The sequence below is a fragment of the Eumetopias jubatus genome, unplaced genomic scaffold (genome assembly GCF_037043125.1).
Source record: "Eumetopias jubatus isolate StellerSeaLion01/CBP00866 unplaced genomic scaffold, mEumJub1_p1.0 scaffold_2, whole genome shotgun sequence".
NCBI classification, from domain to species: Eukaryota; Metazoa; Chordata; class Mammalia; order Carnivora; family Otariidae; genus Eumetopias; species Eumetopias jubatus.
Genome location: NW_028274808.1, coordinates 36,922,344 through 36,941,984, shown reverse-complemented (window position 1 = coordinate 36,941,984; position 19,641 = coordinate 36,922,344). Strand labels below are relative to the sequence as shown.

General features: G+C 36.4%; 1 protein-coding gene across 1 annotated transcript in view; it reads left to right on the top strand.

Annotated features, from left to right (window-relative positions):
* The window catches only part of LOC114224854 (A disintegrin and metallopeptidase domain 3-like), a 165,222-nt gene that overhangs the window by 40,380 nt on the left and 105,201 nt on the right, over positions 1-19,641 (top strand). The window contains exons 5-6 of the mRNA XM_088021314.1: positions 6,347-6,423; positions 6,894-7,071. Of these exons, the coding sequence (XP_087877440.1) occupies positions 6,347-6,423; positions 6,894-7,071 (255 nt within the window). The remainder of the gene's footprint in view (positions 1-6,346; positions 6,424-6,893; positions 7,072-19,641) is intronic.

Below are 19,641 nucleotides of genomic sequence, written 5' to 3'. Positions count from 1 at the left end.
GGTAGGCCTGTATTGCAAAATACTTCCCTTATGACTGCCATTGCTGCATCCCAAAGGTTTTGAACTATCATGTTTCCATTTTCATTTCCTTCCATGTATTTCTTTTTTTAATTTCTTTTTTTTTAATTTCTTGGTTAACTCACTCATTCTTTAACCTCAATCTTCTTTAATCTCCAAAAACTATGCATGGTATGATCTCAATCTTTTTGTACTTGTTGTGGGCTGATTTGTGACCCAGTATGTGATCTCTTTTGGAGAATGTTCCATGTGCACTTGAAAAGAATGTGTATTCTGCTGCTTTAGGATGAAATGTTCTGAGTATATCTGTTGAGTCCATCTGGTCCAGTGTGTCATTCAAAGCCACTGTTTTCTTGTTGACTTTCTGCATTGCTGTAATGAGGTGTTAAAGTCCCCTACTATTATTGTATTATTACCAATGAGTTTCTGTATTTTTTTTTATTAATTGATTTATATATTTGGGTGCTCCCAAGTTGCAGGCATACATATTTACAGTTGTTTGATTTTGATGGACAGAACCCTTAATTATGATATGGTGCCTTTCTTCATCTCTTGTTACAGGTTTGGTTTAAAATCTAGTTTTTCTGATGTAAGTGTGACTACTCCAGCTTTCTTTTGACGTCCTTTAGCTTGATAAATGATTCTCCATCCCCTCACTTGCAATCTGCAGGTGTCTTTAGGTCTAATGTGAGTCTTTTGTAGGCAGCATATAGATTGGTCATGTTTTGTTGTTGTTTAATCTATTCTGATACCCTATGTCTTTTGATTGGAACATTTAGTACATTTACATTCTGAGTGACTATTGATAGGTATGATTAGTGACATTGTGTTACCTGTAATTTTGGTGTTTTTTGGTGGTGTTCTCTGTTCCTTTCTAGTCTTTGTTGCTTTTAGTCTTTCTCACTCAAAGAGTCCCCTTAAATATTTCTTGCAGGACTGGTTTAATGGTCATGAACTCCTTTAATTTTTGTTTGTCTGAGAATCTATCTCTCCTCTTATTCTGAATGACAACCTTGCTGGATAAAATATTCTTGGCTGCATATTTATTCCCATTCAGCATGTTAAATATATCATGTCACTCTTTTCTAGCTTGCCACATTTCTGTGGATAGATTTGCTACAAACCTAATATGTCTTTCCTTGTAGGTTAAGGACTTTTTCCCCTTGCTGTTAGCAGGATTCTTTCCTTGTCTGAGTATTTTGTGAATTTGACTATTATATGTCTTGGTATGGGCCTGCTTTTGTTGAATTTGATGGGAATTCTCTGTGCCTCTCCAATTTTGATGTCTGTTTCCTTCCCCTGATTAGGGAAGTTCTCAGCTATGATTTGTGCAAATAAACCTTCTGCCTCCAATTCCCCCTCTTCTTCTAGGACTTCTATGATACGAATATTACTATGCTTCAAGTCATCACTGAGTTCCCTAATCTGCATTTGTGTTCCAATACTTTTCTTTATCTCTTTTCAGCTTCACTATTTTCTATAATTTTATCTTCTGTATCACTGATTTGTTCCTCTTCTTTATCCATACTTGTTGTCATTGCATCTGATCAGTTTTGTATCTTAGTTATACCATTTTTTATTTCAGCCTGACTAGTTTTTAGGTCTTTTATCTCTGCAATAAGATAATCTCTAGTGTCTTCTATGCTTTTCTCAAACCAGCCAGTGTCTTTATTATTGTTGTTTTAAATTCTGGTTCAGGCATCTTACTTATAGAAATTTGATGAAATTCTTGTCCCTTATTTCTTGTGTTCTTTCTTTGGGGTGAATTTCTTCATCTTGTCATTTTGTCTAGGTCACTGATTTTTTTGTGTGGTTGTTAGGAAAGCCTGTTATATTCCTGCTCCTGAATGTAATGGTTATACTAAAAAGAGGTTCCTATAATGTCTTGGGTGCTTCAGGAGGTGTTTCAGAGTGTTTACTCTGCTGTTGTGTTTAGGCTGCTCTTTCCCTCAGGTCAGTCCTCTGCAGTTTCTCCTTGCCTGCAGTGGCAGGTGTTTGGACCTTGGCCACTATGTGGCAAGTTTTAACCAGGTGTGTTTTGGTCCCCTTATTAAAAGAAGTGTATTCTATTTTTGCTAAAGCTGAAGTTTTTCAGCACTCTATGGTCAGTGGACTTGGTGTGTGCAAGGAGTTTGTGTTGGTCTTCTGGGGGAGGGTCCTGCTGCACTGATTCTCAGACAGACTTGCTATAGTGGAGTTATACCTGCAGGGTGTATGGGGTCAGGGCTTAGTGTAAGTGGCTCTGGTCTCCACTGGGGGAGATGCTGGGTTGCTCACTGAAGTTGGTCATTGCTGAAGCAGGGGCGGGGGGGGAGGGGAGGAATGACATCATCCCACTCTCTTCTCCCTGGAGTGGTTAGTTCATACCTGCCATTCTTCAAGAAAAGCCCTCACAGAATTGCAAACTTTCACACTTCTTGTGTCCCCAGCTTCCATCAGATCCCTGTCTTCACCCTGTCAGTGTCCAAACTAGCTGCCTGCCAGGTGGCACAGTAGTTTGTGCTTAACAAAGGTACTCAGCTGGGTTTCAAAATTCCAAATTTTAGGGACCCGTGTGGTGGAGACCCATGTTGATCTGCTAGGGGTCTTGCCACACTATGGCCAGTGCCAGTTTGTCCCAGAAAATCAGTCACATGACCACGCAGCTGTTAAGAGTTTGTGGTAAAGTCAAGGTTTGCTGCCCTCAGCTGGTGTTTCTGTCCTTATGCTAGTGAAAAAGGCAGTACATTTGCACCACTAATTCTTTTGTCCTTGGAGAGGCCATTCTGCCACTCTCAAATGCAGGGGAACTGTTTTTCCCCATTCAACCCATGGGATCCTCAGACCATGCTGCCTGCTCCTGGGCTTCTGCCCTCCCTCCCCACTGGAGCACCACTAAGCCCACCTGGCACCACCCCAGCGATGGCTCAGACTTCTAAAACTTCAGACTTTGAGCTCTGCTGCTTACAAAAACTTGGGTTGGCCAGCCCTTCTCCTTTATTCAGTCAGTGGTTTGGGGGCAGTTTTTCTTGTGCAATCCCCTGGACACTCTTTCATTCTCTCTCTCTTTTTCTCTTTCTCTCTCACTCTTCTATCCATGATCAAGGTTCCCTCCCCTTCATAGCACCCAGTTCTTTTCTCCCCCAAATCACCTCTCTGCAGCTCCTACCTGCCACAATGTGACTGTTTCTCTACCTGTAGATGTGCAGTTTGTTCTCTCAGTCCTCAGAGTGATTTCTGGGGTGTTCAGTATGATTTGATATTTATTTAGCAGTGTTCGAGGGATAAGGCAAGTTTAGGGTCTCCCTCATTCTCCTCCATCTTATTCTATCCTCTGTTTCATAATTTAAGAAAATATTTTCTATCTTTTTTTAAAAAAATTCTCGCTTTGTTCATGCAGTGTTCTCTTGACCTCAGTGAGCATTTTTAATTCTCTGTGAGGTAAATTATTTAATTTAATTTAATTAGGATCAGTTTCTAGAGATATCTTCTTCCTTTGTTTGAAACTTCTTTTCCTGATTCTTCATTTTACTTGACTCTGCTTTGGTCTCTGCTCATTAGACAAAACTAATTGCTTTGTCCAGTCTTTACTGACTGGCATGTACAGAAGATCCTAACAAGTCATCCTGGCCAATGATTTGGGGGGCCTCTATCAAATCTTTATCTTTCCAAGGGGAAACATGCATCTGTGTCTTTTCCCCACTCTGTCTGTGTCAGGCAGGAGAGAGGATCAGTAGCATCTCCCCTCCCAAGCTTCTGCTTGGTATCTATTGATACCTATTGATATCTTGATATCTTGATATCTATTCTTACCCTGGCAACTATATTGTGCTTGGCCTTTCTTTGCTCCAGGATTGGTGAGACAGATGCGGATTTTTGGGCAGTTTTGGTGAAGAAAGAAAACTGCACACATGGATCAACTTTTTCCTTCCCCAAGGAGAAGCAGAGCTGGCATCTTTTTGTCTATTTACTATGTGCTTTGTGGGGACATGGGGGGAGAAATCAATGGTGTTTGCTAGCCCAAGTCACCATCTCCATTTTTGTCTGGATGGCTAGATTATGCTGAACCCATTAGAGCTCAAAAATAGGTGAAACCCGTTCTAGTTCTTTGGATAACCCCTTCAGAAAAATTGGGGAGTGTGGACAAACCCTTATGCTCTGGATCAAGCTGGGATGCAGAGGGTTTTTTGTGATCATATAGCAGTGGTCTGGGGCAATGTCCTTGTTGAAAGGGTATGCCAAATCTCCATATTGGCTTGGTGAGTCTGATTTTGCATTCTCCCAGAGTCTACAAGTGCCTTTCAATTAGTTTCTAATTCCTTATTAAGAAATTTGTTTGTGAATTGTTGCTGAATTAGTTTATTTTTTAAGGGATGGAGGGTTCGGGGCTTCCTACTCCACCATCTTTCTGGCCAGAGTTTTAGCCTTTATTTCTTTGAATACTTTTTAGCCCCAAATCCTTTCTGTTCTTGTCAGATTCTGATATATATTTTAGATCTTTTGTTATTATTCCACAGGTCCTTGAGGCTCTATTCATTTTCTTAGTTCATTTTCTCTGTTTTATATATTGAGTAACTTCTGTTGATCTGCTTTCAGGTTCACTAACTGTTGCTTGCCATCTCCACTTCACTTATGAGCATATCAGGTATTTTTTTTTTTGTAGGTTTTTTTAATTATATTTTTAGTTCAAATATTTTTATCTGTTTTTTTATGGCTTCTATTTATTTTCTGATATTTACTGCTCTTTTATTTTTTCAAGATTATTTGTAACTGGTTACTGAAACAATGTTATCACAGCTACTTTAAAATCTGTTAGTTCCACAGTGTGACTCATCTCAATATTGTTATCAGTTGGTTTTACTTTCTCATTCTTGTGATTTTCTTCATTCTTGGTATAGCATATGATTTTTGGTTGTATCCTTAACATTCAAATCTAGTTTTTAGACAGTAACCCAGGTTAAGTTTAGATTTATTGTGGTTTGTTGTACCAATGACAATTTCACTTTTTGTGGGGCTTTTAATGTTATTCTATTGTGATTCATTCTTCTGGCTCTTCTCAAGTACCTGCTGGATCTCTACTGGTGCAGCCTATAGTGGTAAATATACTCTCCTTGGCCTTTGTATTGCTAGGTGGGGTTGGGTGATGAAGGTCCCATCAGATAGAGAACACTTATTCTGGCTCTTCTTTAACCCTGTCAGTGCACTTCTCATTCTATCTCTGTTAGTGCCCTTGGGTGAGGGAAGTTTCTGTCTGGGTCACTTTTTGTGTTTTGTGTTGGGAGTGTTGAGAATTATCTCATGAGGTTCATTTTTTTCCCCCTAGCACAAGGTCAGGAGCTACAGAGACTGAACTACTCTCTGCTGCTGGGTAGAGGGTTGGGATGTGGTTTGCCTTATACCTTTTTGTGAAGGGCTTGTAGCAGTCTGCTGGAACTAGTGCAGGCAGAGGGGGCTGCTGCTGTTCCTTGACATGGAGCAGGGTATGCCCTGCCACTGTTAGTGGGTGGGGGACAGGAGTTAAGCATAGTTTTGAGAAAAAGTGAATGGCTCCTGATGGAGATGTGTGTCTGGGAGCTAATAACATATAACCAAATTCATAGGCGAGGATGTGATGACACTAAAGTTTTCATAGCACAGCATTAACAAAGGAATAAGATTGACTCTAGATATCAGTAGATTTTTAAGGGAAGAAAAGGAAATATTCACTGAATGAGAGTATTAGGGAAGAACCTGGGCAAACCAATGCTTTGAAAGTTCATGGGGAGGAGAGCTTGAACTAATGATGGTGAGATATTAAATAGATTAAATAATATGGTGAGATATTAAAGAGAAATAAAAATGAGGAAATGTCAGGGTGCTTTTGGGTAACTTAGAAAAAAATGAAATGTTCACTTTTGAAGTCTGATGTTATTTATATTGAGTTAGCAGTTATAGATTATATATTCAAGAAATGTCAACTACACTCAAATAAAAAATTAAATAACCTGAAAAAAGGAAAAAATTACAACTGAGTCATTAAAAATAATACTGTAAAATTAAAATCATAAAACAGAAAAAAAAGAAAAAGTGTGGCTGTGAAAGAAAAGACACAGATAAGAAAGTTATTCATCAAAAATTTAGAATTATGGAAAAAATTATTTTGTGGAAGGAGAGGAGCCATGATTATTTTTTGGCAAAAGAGGGTTAAAAGAAAGAGATTGTGGGTAGATAACAAGGAAATGGGATATCTGGTGAATAATATTATGGTAATGACTAAATCTGAATGTTTGATGATGTCTAGGAAGTAAGGATGAATCAAAAACTTTATTTAAAATCATTCATGAATGTATCTTCATATACTCCTGTTTAGGGTCATTGCTTTTATCAAGGATATGCTGCAGAAATTCCAAAATCAGCTGTGACCCTTAGCACCTGTTCTGGACTCAGGTAATGGCATATTCCAGAGATGTACGTGATTGAAAATCTTGAGTGACCTTCTAATTTTTAGAAACATCTTGAAGCATAAAGTGAAAGCAAAGAAAATAGACTTTGATTTTGTTACTTCTCATATACTTTCTTTTCTTCCTCTTCTTATCATTTTTCCTATCTCTTTGTCTCCATCCCAGGCTTTCAATCATAAAATTTATTCAGGAAAACTCCCCCTAGTATGAAGAATATTTACATTCTTCAGTCATACTACAACCACAATAATCCTAAATGACATAAAAGACAGAAAATGGTATAAAATTAAGTTTGAAAATTTATCCATGTAAGAAAGGATGATTCTTAGACATTAGACTGCAAAGACCACTATTAAATTTCTACAAAATGTTCTTATTTACTGGTAATTTAAATTCTCAATGGGAAATCTATATCAAATATCTTTTTATTTCTTTTTTATGTGTTTAAACATCTAGGGGATTTTTGCAATTGGAGAATGTCAGTTATGGCATTGAGCCATTGGAATCTGCAACTGTATATGAGCATATGCTTTATCAAATAAATAATGAAAAAATTGATTTTTCTTCCTTAAAAGAAAATTTTCCTATGCCCCAATTGGTACAAAAGTCCTACAAGATTCTTGTGAAATCAAAAGTAAGTAACCTCTCTTATGAAATCTTCATTTGTTTTACTTCTAATAATTTATTCACGTTGAAATGTGTTATATTTGGGAAAGAATTTAACTGATATTGACTATACTAAAATCTTCTGTTGTAAGATATTTATTTTAAATATGTTTTTATGTTTAGTCATAATATTTAGAAACTGTAATAGATATAATCACATATAATTTAAAAAATCAAAGTACTCACATTTCCCTAATTGAAAGTGTTTTTATGCATATGAACATAGTTTCATTGTTACCAAATTTGCATACTACTAATATAATGATACCCAAATTTACTTATTAATAGTTTTTCTCCATTTTCCTTGACAATACACGTTTTCTTTATTATTTGATAAAAAAATTAAAATTCAAAAAGAAGGAAGAAATTGTTGCAAAGGTTATCATCTAGAAATAGTGCTTAGAATTTTGGATTATTCTAATTCTTTTTATATATCTAGTTATAAATGTAGATTTATAAATATTTTTAAACAAAAAATGATATAACCACATATACTTCTTTGAAATTTCCTTTTAGCTATTAAGAGGATAATACACATCATGTTACACTTACTATTATTTACAATTAAATAATATGTGGGTTAGCATCTATTACAATATACACATATGCCTTTGCAGTGAAAATAAGCATAGGGCGCCTGGGTGGCTCAGTTGGTTAAGCGACTGCCTTCGGCTCAGGTCATGATCCTGGAGTCCCGGGATCGAGTCCCGCATTGGGCTCCCTGCTCGGCGAGGAGCCTGCTTCTCCCTCTGACCCTCTCCCCTCTCATGTACTCTCGCTCCCATTCTCGCTCTCTCAAATAAATAAATCTTTAAAAAAAAAAAGAAAATAAGCATAGACTATAATGTTATTTTCTAAAGGTAAATGCAGTTGTTGAATCCACTGTGATCATTTTCATGTATACTGCTTTATAGTTTTTCATGTATATATATATATATGCATAAACTTGAAATGTACATATTTTATACAATTATGTCATATTTGCATATTTATATTTTTACATTGAGTAATCATTTTGCATGAATGTACCACAGTTTTGAACAATTACACTTTGACTATAAATGCTTACATACATGTATGGGTAAGCATATTTCCAAAGACTTTTTGATATATATATATATGTATATATCTACATATATCCTAACTTCCTCCTCATTTGTACAACTTTATATTTTATCATCAGTTGTTAAATAAATAAATCTCTGTCTACACACTGTCATCACATTGAATGTGATGGATATCACATTGAAGAGAAACAAAACAAAATAGTTATGAATGAAATCTGAATTGAATTTATGATGAACTCCATCTCCCTATTGCTTTAATTTGCTTTTATTTATTTTGACAGTTAGTGGCATGAAAGCAGATTAATAAAACTGCACTTTCATAAACTCAAAAAAAATGATAAAGTGTGATCATATATAGAGATGAAAATTTCATTTTTAATGAAAATAAGATGTGACCTTAAACTTTATGCCAGTTCTGGAAACCATCAGCATATTGTAATACAATATTAGACACAATTGAAACAATTTTCACCACTGAAATAGAGCACTATCACAAAAGTAAATTGAAAAACTTTAAAAGATTCCATGAATACTTTTCTGCGGCAGAAGAAGAACCTGAAGGATGGACATAACTTTGGAAAAGACAAATAATACTGCACTTGAAGCCACTCCCCTGTAGTGAATCAGCAATAAATCAGAGATTAGACAACACAGAGATAACATACTGTCCCAATTGCCTTGGTTTGAATTCCAAGTCTGTCCATTTTAACCACAAGAACATGGGCAAATAACATAACTTTTCTGTATTTAAATGTTCTTATCTGTAAAAAAGTAAAAAAAAAATAATACCTAACTCATACAGTTATTTCCAAGATTAAATAAGTTTATAAATGGAAATTACTTAGCATAGTATGTGGACAAATAAAAAAGTGATCAATAAAAATCACTACTACTATTAATATTTGTCTCACTATGTTTTCTAAAGTAGTGGAGCAAGGTAATTGCAAGTAATGATGGAAAATTTGGGTACAAAACAAAATGCAACAATGAAGTAAAATAGAGACAAAAATTTCAGAACGTAAGAAGAAACCAGGATTATCACTACAGTAATGAAGTTAAATGACTATTGATATGTTTGTGAATTTTATCTTTCATGAAGTAACTAAATAATTGCTTTTCATCCTGAATTTGATAGACTTATCTACAGGTTTAGTTAAGCATGTTTTCACATGACCAGCGCTTTTACAAGCACAGATATATAAAATTAATATCTTCAATATATCAGATTTTTAAAAGGAACAGAAAAAATAACATAAAAGCTTATCTTTTAGGTATATTTTTATATTTTTGAAAGTAAACAGAAATAAACTTATAAACAAGGTAAACACTTTCATTATAACCAGAGTTGAAAAGTAGACAGAAACCAAACAAAATACAGTAAAGGCCTTATCTGTTGAAAGCATCTTGGGCACATGAATTTACTCATCCCTTCCTTAAACCCCCCTAAAATGAAAATGGATTTTTAAGAAGGCAAAAACATACAAAAACAAAAAGAACAAGAAAGGAGTAATAACAACGGAAATTGAATACCAAATAGCTGGTTTAAAAATCTGAATCCTAAACTGGTAATTGGGATAAGCTATAAGAAACTTTAAATATACTGCTGTACTATTCCGATGTTTCTGGAATTGCATGTCCAGTTCCCCTAGGGATTTTAAAAGTGAGCTCAAGAAGATAACTAATTGAAAGTAAGTTGTGTAAATATGTAGAAACCTTCACTTCCTTTCTTAACTAATTGTCTCTGTTGTAGACTGATAGATCATTGAAAGCTGTTTTCCTTGGAAAGTCTATGAAATAGGGACACCAGGCACAGATGTTCTATTGTATTTCCCAATAGAGGAGGAATACCACACTGAAACTAGTATAACTAAGTTAAACTTGGCACATTGGATATTGGGAACCAGGCTTACACATTCTAAGAAGTATATTGGAAGAACCCTCTTCAGGAGGGAATCAAACCAGCAGAAATAAAAAACAAACAAACAAACAAAATCTAACCACATTAATGGCACAGTTTTCCCAACCAACAGCCCAGACAAAATTACTCTTTGTAAAGACAACAGCTCAAACACTCCATATGTAGTCATAGAGATGTTGAAATAAGCTATTAAATACTCAATTGCTAATATGAAGAGGCACTAAATATATGATCAAACAATTAAGTATGAAAGATAGAGACATGAATAAATCAAAATTTTCAAGTTTGAGGTACCAAAAAATACAGAGGGTGAAGAAAATAAAATGGTAGAGAAAATATTTTATCCACAAAATAAGAATGAAGTGCTATTTAAAAAATAACATTCAGTGGATAAGTAACAGTAGTTGGAAATTAAAATTATGGTAATAAAAATAGAAAAATCCAACAGAAAGTTCTAAGGATAAAATTCCAGAAATTACACAAAAAGAAAGAACAAAGACAAATGACATTTGAGAGATAAAAATTAAAATAACAATATGGATGGGCACCTGGGTGGCTCAGTTGGTTAAACATCTGGGTTTCCGATCAGGTCGTGATCTTGGGGTCCTGGGATGGAGCCCTGCATAGGGCTCCCTGCTTGACAGGGATTTTGCTTCTCCCTCTTCCTCTGCCCCTCCCCCCTGCTCATCCTCTCCCTCTCTCAAATAAACAAAATCTTTAATAAAATAAAATAACAATATGGGTGATAGAAGTTTCAGTATGAATAGAGAAAACTGAACTGAATAACTCATAAAATAATTTAAGAAAAAATTCTCAGAATTATTTAAGATTGGGGCACCTGGGTGGCTCAGTTGGTTAAGTGTCTGCCTTCAGCTTAGGTCATGATCCCAGGGTCCTGGGATCGAGCCCCCACATCGGGCTCCCTGCTCAGTGGGAAATCTACTTCTTCCTCTCCCTTTGCCCCTGCTTGTGTGTTCTTTCTCTCTCTTGCTCACTCTCTCTCTTTCTCAAACAAATAAATAAAATCTTTAAAAAAAAAGAATTATTTAAAATGAATTTCTAGACCGATATTTTAAAACTTGGTTTCTTATATATGATCAAAATGCAAAATGGCATGAAATTTTCCCACAGCAATACTGGAAGTTGAAAGGCAATAGCACAATTAGTGAGGCAAGATAATTTCCAGTCTGTAATTCTAGATCAATTCAGAACTACAGAATTGAGATTTTTTTTACTAAAAAACCCCCTTTCTTCCTAATGTGAAATAGTCTTCCTAATATATAAAACATGCAAACCAGAAGCAGAAAAAAGAGACTCTAATCTCATCCTGATTGAAGATAGTAGCCAGACAAAATCACAACCAAATCCAAAAACAATAGTTGCCAAATTTCGTGAGCTTTCAACCAAATGAAAAGATGGAAGAACCGTGTAAACAGTTGTCCTCAATCTGTATTTTTCATGAGAATCTCTATTAGGTCAAATGCCACCAGATGTCGAAGCAAACAAATCTAATGGCCAGTGGCTTAACGGATTTATGTCTTGCTCATGAAAATACCGAAGTGGATGAAACTCTCCTAGTTGATTCCCTTCGTAGCTCTGACTCGGGGACTGTAAGAGTCCCCTGCTAGATTATTTGAATGTAGTTAAGAGTAAAGGGAAAAATTGTATGCATCCTCACCTCGATACAGTTGAGCTTGGACAGGTGTCTCATTGACATCTCTTCTCTTGGAGAAGGGAGAAAACATTCTTAGATAATTGGCCTTTTTTTTTTTTTTTTTAAGATTTTGTTTATTTGTCAGAGAGAGAGAGAGCCCAAGCAGCAGGGAGTGGCCGGAAGAGGGAGAAGCAGGCTCCGCACTGAGCAGGGAGGCCCACTCAGGACTTGATCCCAGGACCCTGGGATCATGACCTGAGCTGAAGGCAGACACTTAACTGACTGAGCCACCCAGGCACCCCATAATTGGCCATTTCTTATAATAAAGCAAAAGTGTAATAAAAGTCACTAATCCCCACCCACTGTTCAAGAATGGTTTGACTTGAAAGAACTACATATATTCTAAAATAATAATAATTAGAAAGGAATAAACATAGAGTATATGAAATATAAACATAAAATGTAAGATAGAAAAACACAAAATCCAAAGTGAATGAAAAAACTATATGTACTGCCTCATAGGTGCCACATATTGTTCTAAACGCTATACGTATATCCTGTTTTTCTAATTCTTTAAAACATTTTCTCCTTTACGGACCAGGAAAAAGAGATTTAGGGAATTTAAATTATTATCCTGGGAAATTCTCTGGTAAGATGTAGCATTAAAACTCAAACCCAGAGAATATGAACCCAGAGATACGTTCAGTAGTTTAATCGTCTACCTTTATATATTCTGTTTAAAAGTTCCCTGAAGGTACTCAGGATAAATGTAAGAGAAAAATAAATCTATTTTAAAAATAACAGACATTGATAAAAGAACTACTGAATAACAGTAGACATTGTGCTAAAACCCCAATTTATCATATTATGGTTAGGTTTGAGTACAGAGAAAGAAATGAAATAAAAATGATGCTAGAGAAAAGCTAAGAATATATGATAGTTAATTTTTTAATTTTTTATTGTTATGTTATTCACCATACATTACATCAATAGTTTTTCATGTAGGGTTCCATGATTCATTGTTTGCATATAACACCCAGTGCTCCACGCAGAACGTGTTCTCTTTAATACCCATCACCAGGCTAACCCATCCCCCCACCCCCTTCCCCTCTAGAACCCTCAGTTTGTTTTTCAGAGTCCATCATCTCTCATGGTTCGTCTCCCCCTCCGATTTACCCCCCTTCATTCTTCCCTTCCTGCTATCTTCTTCTTTTTTTTCTTAACATATGTTGCATTATTTGTTTCAGAGGTACAGATCTGTGATTCAACAGTCTTGCACAATTCACAGCCCTCACCATAGCACATACCCTACCCAATGGCTATCACCCAGCCACCCCATCCCTCCCATCCCTCACCACTCCAGCAATCCTCAGTTTCTTTCCTGAGATTAAGAAATCCTCATATCAGTGAAGTCATATGATACATGTCTTTCTCAGATTGACTTATTTGACTCAGCATAACACCCTCCAGTTCCATCCACGTCATTGCAAATGGCAAGATTCATTTCTTTTGATGGATGCATAATATTCCATTGTATATATATACTATCCCTCCTTTATCCATTCATCTGTTGATGGACATCTTGGCTCTTTCAACAGTTTGGCTATTGTGGACATTGCTACTATAAACATCGGGGTGCACGTACCCCTTCAGATCCCTACATTTGTATCTTTGGGGTAAATACCCAGTAGTGAAATTGCTGGGTTATATGGTAGCTCTATTTTCAACTTTTTGAGGAACCTCCATACCGTTTTCCAGAGTGGTTGCACCAGCTTGCATTCCCACCAACAGTGTAGGAGCGTTCCCCTTTCTCCACATCCCCGCCAACATCTGTCGTTTCCTGACTTGTTAATTTTAGCCATTCTGACTGGTGTGAGGTGATTATCTCATTGAGGTTTTGATTTGCATTTCCCTGATGCTGAACGATGCTGAGCACTTTTTCATGTGTCTGTTGGCCATTTGGATGTCTTCTTTGGAAAAATGCCTGTTCATGTCTTCTGCCCATTTCTTGATTGGATTATTTGTTCTTTGGGTGTTGAGTTTGATAAGTTCTTTATAGATTTTGGATACTAGCCTTTTATCTGATATGTCATTTGCAAATATTTTCTCCCATTCTGTCGGTTGTCTTTTGGTTTTGTTGACTGTTTATTTTGCTGTGCAAAAGGTGTTTATCTTGATGAAATCCCAATAGTTCATTTTTGCCCTTGCTTCCCTTGCCTTTGGTGATGTTTCTAGGAAGAAGTTGCTGCGACTAGAGGTTGAAGAAGTTGCTGCCTGTGTTCTTCTTTAGGATTTTGATGGAGTTCTGTCTCACGTTTAGGTCTTTCAACCATTTGGAGTCTATTTTTGTGTGTGGTGTAAGGAAATGGTCCAGTTTCATTCTTCTGCATGTGGCTGTCCAATTTTCTCCACACCATTTGTTGAAGAGACTGTCTTTTTGCCATTGGACATTCTTTCCTGCTTTGTCGAAGATCAGTTGACCATAAAGTTGAGGGTCAATTTCTGGGTTCTCTATTCTATTCCATTGATCTAAGTGTTTGTTTTTGTGCCAGTACCATACTATCTTGATGATGACAGCTTTGTAATAGATCTGGATGTCCAGAATTGTGATGCCGCCAGCTTTGCTTTTCTTTTTCAACAGTCCTCTGGCTATTTGGTGTCTTTTCTGGTTCCATACAAATTTTAGGATTATTTGTTCCATTTCTTTGAAAAAAGTGGGTGGTATTTTGATGGGGATTGCATTGAATGTGTAGATTGCTCTAGATAGAATTGACATCTTCACTATATTTGTTCTTCTAATTGATAAGCATGGAAGGTTTTTCCATTTCTTTGTGTCTTCCTCAATTTCTTTCATGAGTATTTTATAATTTTCTGAGCACAGATCCTTTGCCTCTCTGGTTAGATTTATTCCTAGGTATCTTATGGTTTTGGGTGCAATTGTAAATGGGATCGACTCCTTAATTTCTCTTTCTTCTGTCTTGTTGTTGGTGTATAGGAATGCCACTGATTTCTGTGCATTGATTTTCTATCCTGCCACTTTACTGAATTCCTGTATGAATTCTAGCAGTTTTGGTGTGGGGTCTTTTGGGTTTTCCACATAAAGTATCATATCATTTGCAAAATGTGAGAGTTTAGTTCTTCTTTGCCAATTTGGATACCTTTGATTTCTTTTTGTTGTCTGATTGCTGTGGCTAGGACTTCTAATACTATGTTGAATAGCAGTGGTGATAGTGGACATCCCTGCCACGTTCCTGACCTTACGGGGAAAGCTCTCAGTTTTTCCCCATTGAGAATGATATTCACTGTAGGTTTTTCATAGATGGCTTTTATGATATTGAGGTAGGTACCCTCTATCCCTATACTCCAGAATTTTGATCAAGAAAGGATGCTGTACTTTGGCAAATGCTTTTCTGCAACTATTGAGAGGATCATATGATTCTTCTTCTTTCTTTAGTTAAAATATTGTATCACGTTGATTGATTTGCGGATGTTGAACCAACCTTGCAGCCCAGGGATAAATCCCACTTGGTCGTGGTGAATAATCCTTTTAAGGTACTGTTGGATCCTATTGGCTAGTATTTAGGTGAGAATTTTTTCATCCATGTTCATCAAGGTTATTGGTCTGTAATTCTCCTTTTTGATGGGGTCTTTGTCTGGTTTGGGGATCAAGGTAATAGTGGCCTCATAAAATGAGTTTGGAAGTTTTCCTTCCATTTCGATTTTTTGGAACAGTTTCAGAAGAATAGGTATTAATTCTTTTTAAATGACTGGTAGAATTCCTCTGGGAAGCCATCTGGCACTGGGCTTCTGTTTTTTGGGATATTTTTGACGACTGCCTCAATTTCCTTAGTGGTTATACATCTGGTCAGGTTTTATATTTCTTCCTGGTTAGTTTTGATAGTTTATACATCTCTAGGAATGTATCCATTTCTTCCAGATTATCTAATTTGCTGGCATATAGTTGCTCATATTATGTTCTTATAATTGTTTGTATTTCATTGCTGTTGGTTGTGATCGCTCCTCTTTCATTCATGATTTTGTTGATTTGGGTCATTTCTCTTTTCTGTTTGATCAGCCTGGCCAGGGGTTTATCAATCTTGTTAATTCTTTCAAAGAACCAGCTCCTAGTTTCGATGATCTGTTCTACTGTTCTTTTGGTTTCTATTTCATTGATTGATAGTTCCATTTCTTTGAAAAAACTGGATGGTATTTTGATGGGGATTGCATTGGATGTGTATATTGCTCTAGGTAGCATTGACATCTTCACAATGTTGGTTCTCCCAATCCATGAGCATGGAACGTTTTTCCATTTCTTTGTGTCTTCTTCAATTTCTTTCATGAGTATTTTATAGTTTTCTGAGTACAGATCCTTAGCCTCTTTGGTTAAATTTATTCCTAGGTATCTTATGGTTTGGGGTGCAATTGTAAATTGTAAATGGGATCGACTCCTTAATTTCTCTCTCTTCTGTCTTGTTGTTGGTGTATAGGAACGCCACAGATTTCTGTGCATTGATTTTATATCCTGCTACTTTACTGAATTCCTGTATGAGTTCTAGCAGTTTTGGGGTCAAGTCTTTTGGGTTTTCCACATACATTATCATATCATCTACAAAGAGTGAGAGTTTGACTTCCTCTTTGCTGATTTGGATGCCTTTGATTTCTTTTTGTTGTCTGATTGCTGTGGCTAGGACTTCTAATACTATGTCGAATAGCAGTGGTGAGAGTGGACATCCCTGCCACGTTCCTGACCTTAGGGGGAAAGCTCTCAGTTTTTCCCCATTGAGAATGATATTCGCTGTAGGTTTTTCATAGATGGCTTTTATGATATTGAGGTATGTGCCCTCTATCCCTATACTCTGAAGAGTTTTGTTCAAGAAAAGATGCTGTATTTGTCAAATGCTTTTTCTGCATCTATTGAGAGGATCATATGATTCTTGTTCTTTCTTTTGTTAATATATTAAATCACGTTGATTGATTTGCGGATGTTGAACCATCCTGGCAGCCCAGGGATAAATCCCACTTGGTCGTGGTGAATAATCTTTTTAAGGTACTGTTGGATCCTATTGGCTAGTATTTAGGTGAGAATTTTTGCATCCATGTTCATCAAGGATATTGGTCTGTAATTCTCTTTTTTGATGGGGTCTTTGTCTGGTTTTGGGATCAAGGTAATGCTGGCCTCATAAAATGAGTTTGGAAGTTTTCCTTCCATTTCGATTTTTTGGAACAGTTTCAGGAGAATAGGTATTAATTCTTCTTGAAATGTCTGATAGAATTCCCCTGGGAAGCTATCTGGCTTTTGTTTCTTTGGAGATTTTTGATGACTGCTTCAATTTCCTTAGTGGCTATAGGTCTGATCAGGTTTTCTATTTCTTCCTGGTTCAATTTTGGTAGTTGATACATCTCTAGGAATGCACCCATTTCTTCCAGGTTATCTAATTTGCTGGCATAGAGTTGCTCATCATATATTCTTATAATTGTTTGTATTTCTTTGGTGTTGGTTGTGATCTCTCCTCTTTCATTCATGATTTTGTTGATTTGGGTCGTTTCTCTTTTCTGTTTGATCAGTCTGGCCAGGGGTTTATCAATCTTGTTAATTCTTTCAAAGAACCAGCTCCTAGTTTTGTTAATCTGTTCTACTGTTCTTTTGGTTTCTAGTTCATTGATTTCTGCTCTGATCTTTATTATTTCTCTTCTCCTGCTGGGTTTAGGCTCTATTTGCTGTTCTTTCTCCAGCTCCTTTAGGTGTAAGGTTAGGTTGTGTATTTGAGATCTTTCTTGTTTCTTGAGAAAGGCTTGTATTGCTATATACTTTCCTCTCAGGACTGCCTTTGCTGTATCCCAAAGATTTTGAACAGTTGTGTTTTCATTTTCATTGGTTTCCATGAATTTTTTAAATTCTTCTTTAATTTCCTGGTTGACCCATTCATTCCTTAGTAGGATGCTCTTTAGCCTCCATGTAATTGAGTTCTTTCCAACTTTCCTCTTGTGATTGAGTTCTAGTTTCAAAGCATTGTGCTCTGAAAATATGCAGGGAATAATCCCACTCTTTTTCAACTGGTTGAGACCTGATTTGTTACCTAGGATGTGATCTATTCTGGAGAATGTTCCATGGGCACTAGAGAAGAATGTGTATTCCGTTGCTTTGGGATGGAATGTTCTGAATATGTCTGTGAAGTCCATTTGGTCCAGTGTGTCATTTAAAGTCTTTATTTCCTTGTTGATGTTTTGCTTAGATGATCTGTCCATTTCGGTCAGGGGGTGTTAAAGTCCCCCACTATTATTGTATTGCTGTCAATGTGTCTCTTCGCTTTTGTTATTAATTGCCTTATATAATTGGCTGCTCCCATGTTAGGGGCATATTTATATACAATTGTTAGGTCTTCTTGTTGGATAGACCCTTTAATTAGGATATAGTGTTCTTCCTCATCTCTTATTACAGACTTTGTTTTAAAATCTAATTTGTCTGATATAAGGATTGCCACCCCATCTTTCTTTTGGTGTCCATTAGCATGGTAAATGGTTTTCCACCCCCTCACTTTCAATGTGGGGATGTCTTTGGGTCTAAAATGAGTCTCTTGCAGACAGCATATTGATCGGTCTTGTTTTTTAATCCAGTCTGATAGCCTGTGTCTTTTCATTGGGGCATTTAGCCCATTTACATTCAGGGTAACTATTGAAAGGTATGAATTTAGTGCCATTGTATTGCCTGTAAGGTGACTGTTACTGTATATTGTCTGTGTTCCTTTCTGATCTATGCCGTTTTTAGGCTCTCTCTTTGCTTAGAGGACCTCTTTCAATATTTCTTGGAGGACTGGTTTCATGTTTGCAAATTCCTTTAGTTTTTGTTTGTTCTTGAATCTTTTTATCTCTCCTTCTATTTTCAAGGACAGCCTAGCTGAATATAGTATTCTTGGCTGCATATTTTTCTCATTTAGTGTTCTGAAGATATCTTGCCAGTCCTTTCTGGCCTGCCAGGTCTCTGTGGATAGGTCTGTTGCCAATCTAATATTTCTACCATTGTATGTTACATATCTCTTCTCCTGAGCTGCTTTCAGGATTTTCTCTTTGTCTCTGAGACTCATAAGTTTTACTATTAGATGTCGGGGTGTTGACCTATCATTTTTGGTTTTGAGAGGGGTTCTCTGTGCCTCCTGGATTTGATGCCTGTTTCCTTCCTCACATTAGGGAAGTTCTCTGCTATTATTTGCTCCAGTATACCTTCTGCCCCTCTCTCTCTTTCTTCTTCTTCTGGGATCCAATTATTCTAATGTTGTTTCATCTTATCGTATCACTTATCTCTCGAATCTGCCCTCGTGATCCTGTAGTTGTTTATCTCTTTTTCTCAGCCTCTTTATTTTCCATCATTTGTTCTTCTATATCACTGGTTCTCTCTTTGCCTCATTTATCCTAGCAGATAGTGCCCCCAGTTTTGATTGCACCTCATCAACAGCCTTTTTGATTTCAACTTGGTTATATTTTAGTTCTTTTATTTCTCCAGAAAGGGTTTCTCTAATAACCTCCATGCTTTTTTCAAGCCCAGCTAGTATCTTTAAAGTCATGATTCTGAACTCTAGGTCCGACATCATACTAATGTCCATATTGAATAGGTCCCTGGGTGACGGTACTACCTCTTGTTCTTTTTGCTGAGGTGATTTTTTTCATCTTGTCATTTTGTCCAGAGGAGAATAGATGAATGAGAGAACAAAATGCTAACAGGGCAAAATGTCCCCAGAAAATGTACTCTAAATGAATCAGAAAAGACCTGAAACCGGTGGAAAAGAAAGGGAAAGAAAGAAAAAAGAAAGGAAAAAAAAGAGAAAAAAGATAAAAACAAAAACAGAATAATACAAAAAAAGCAGAATATGATCAAATATGATCAGGCTAGTGCATAGATCAGTG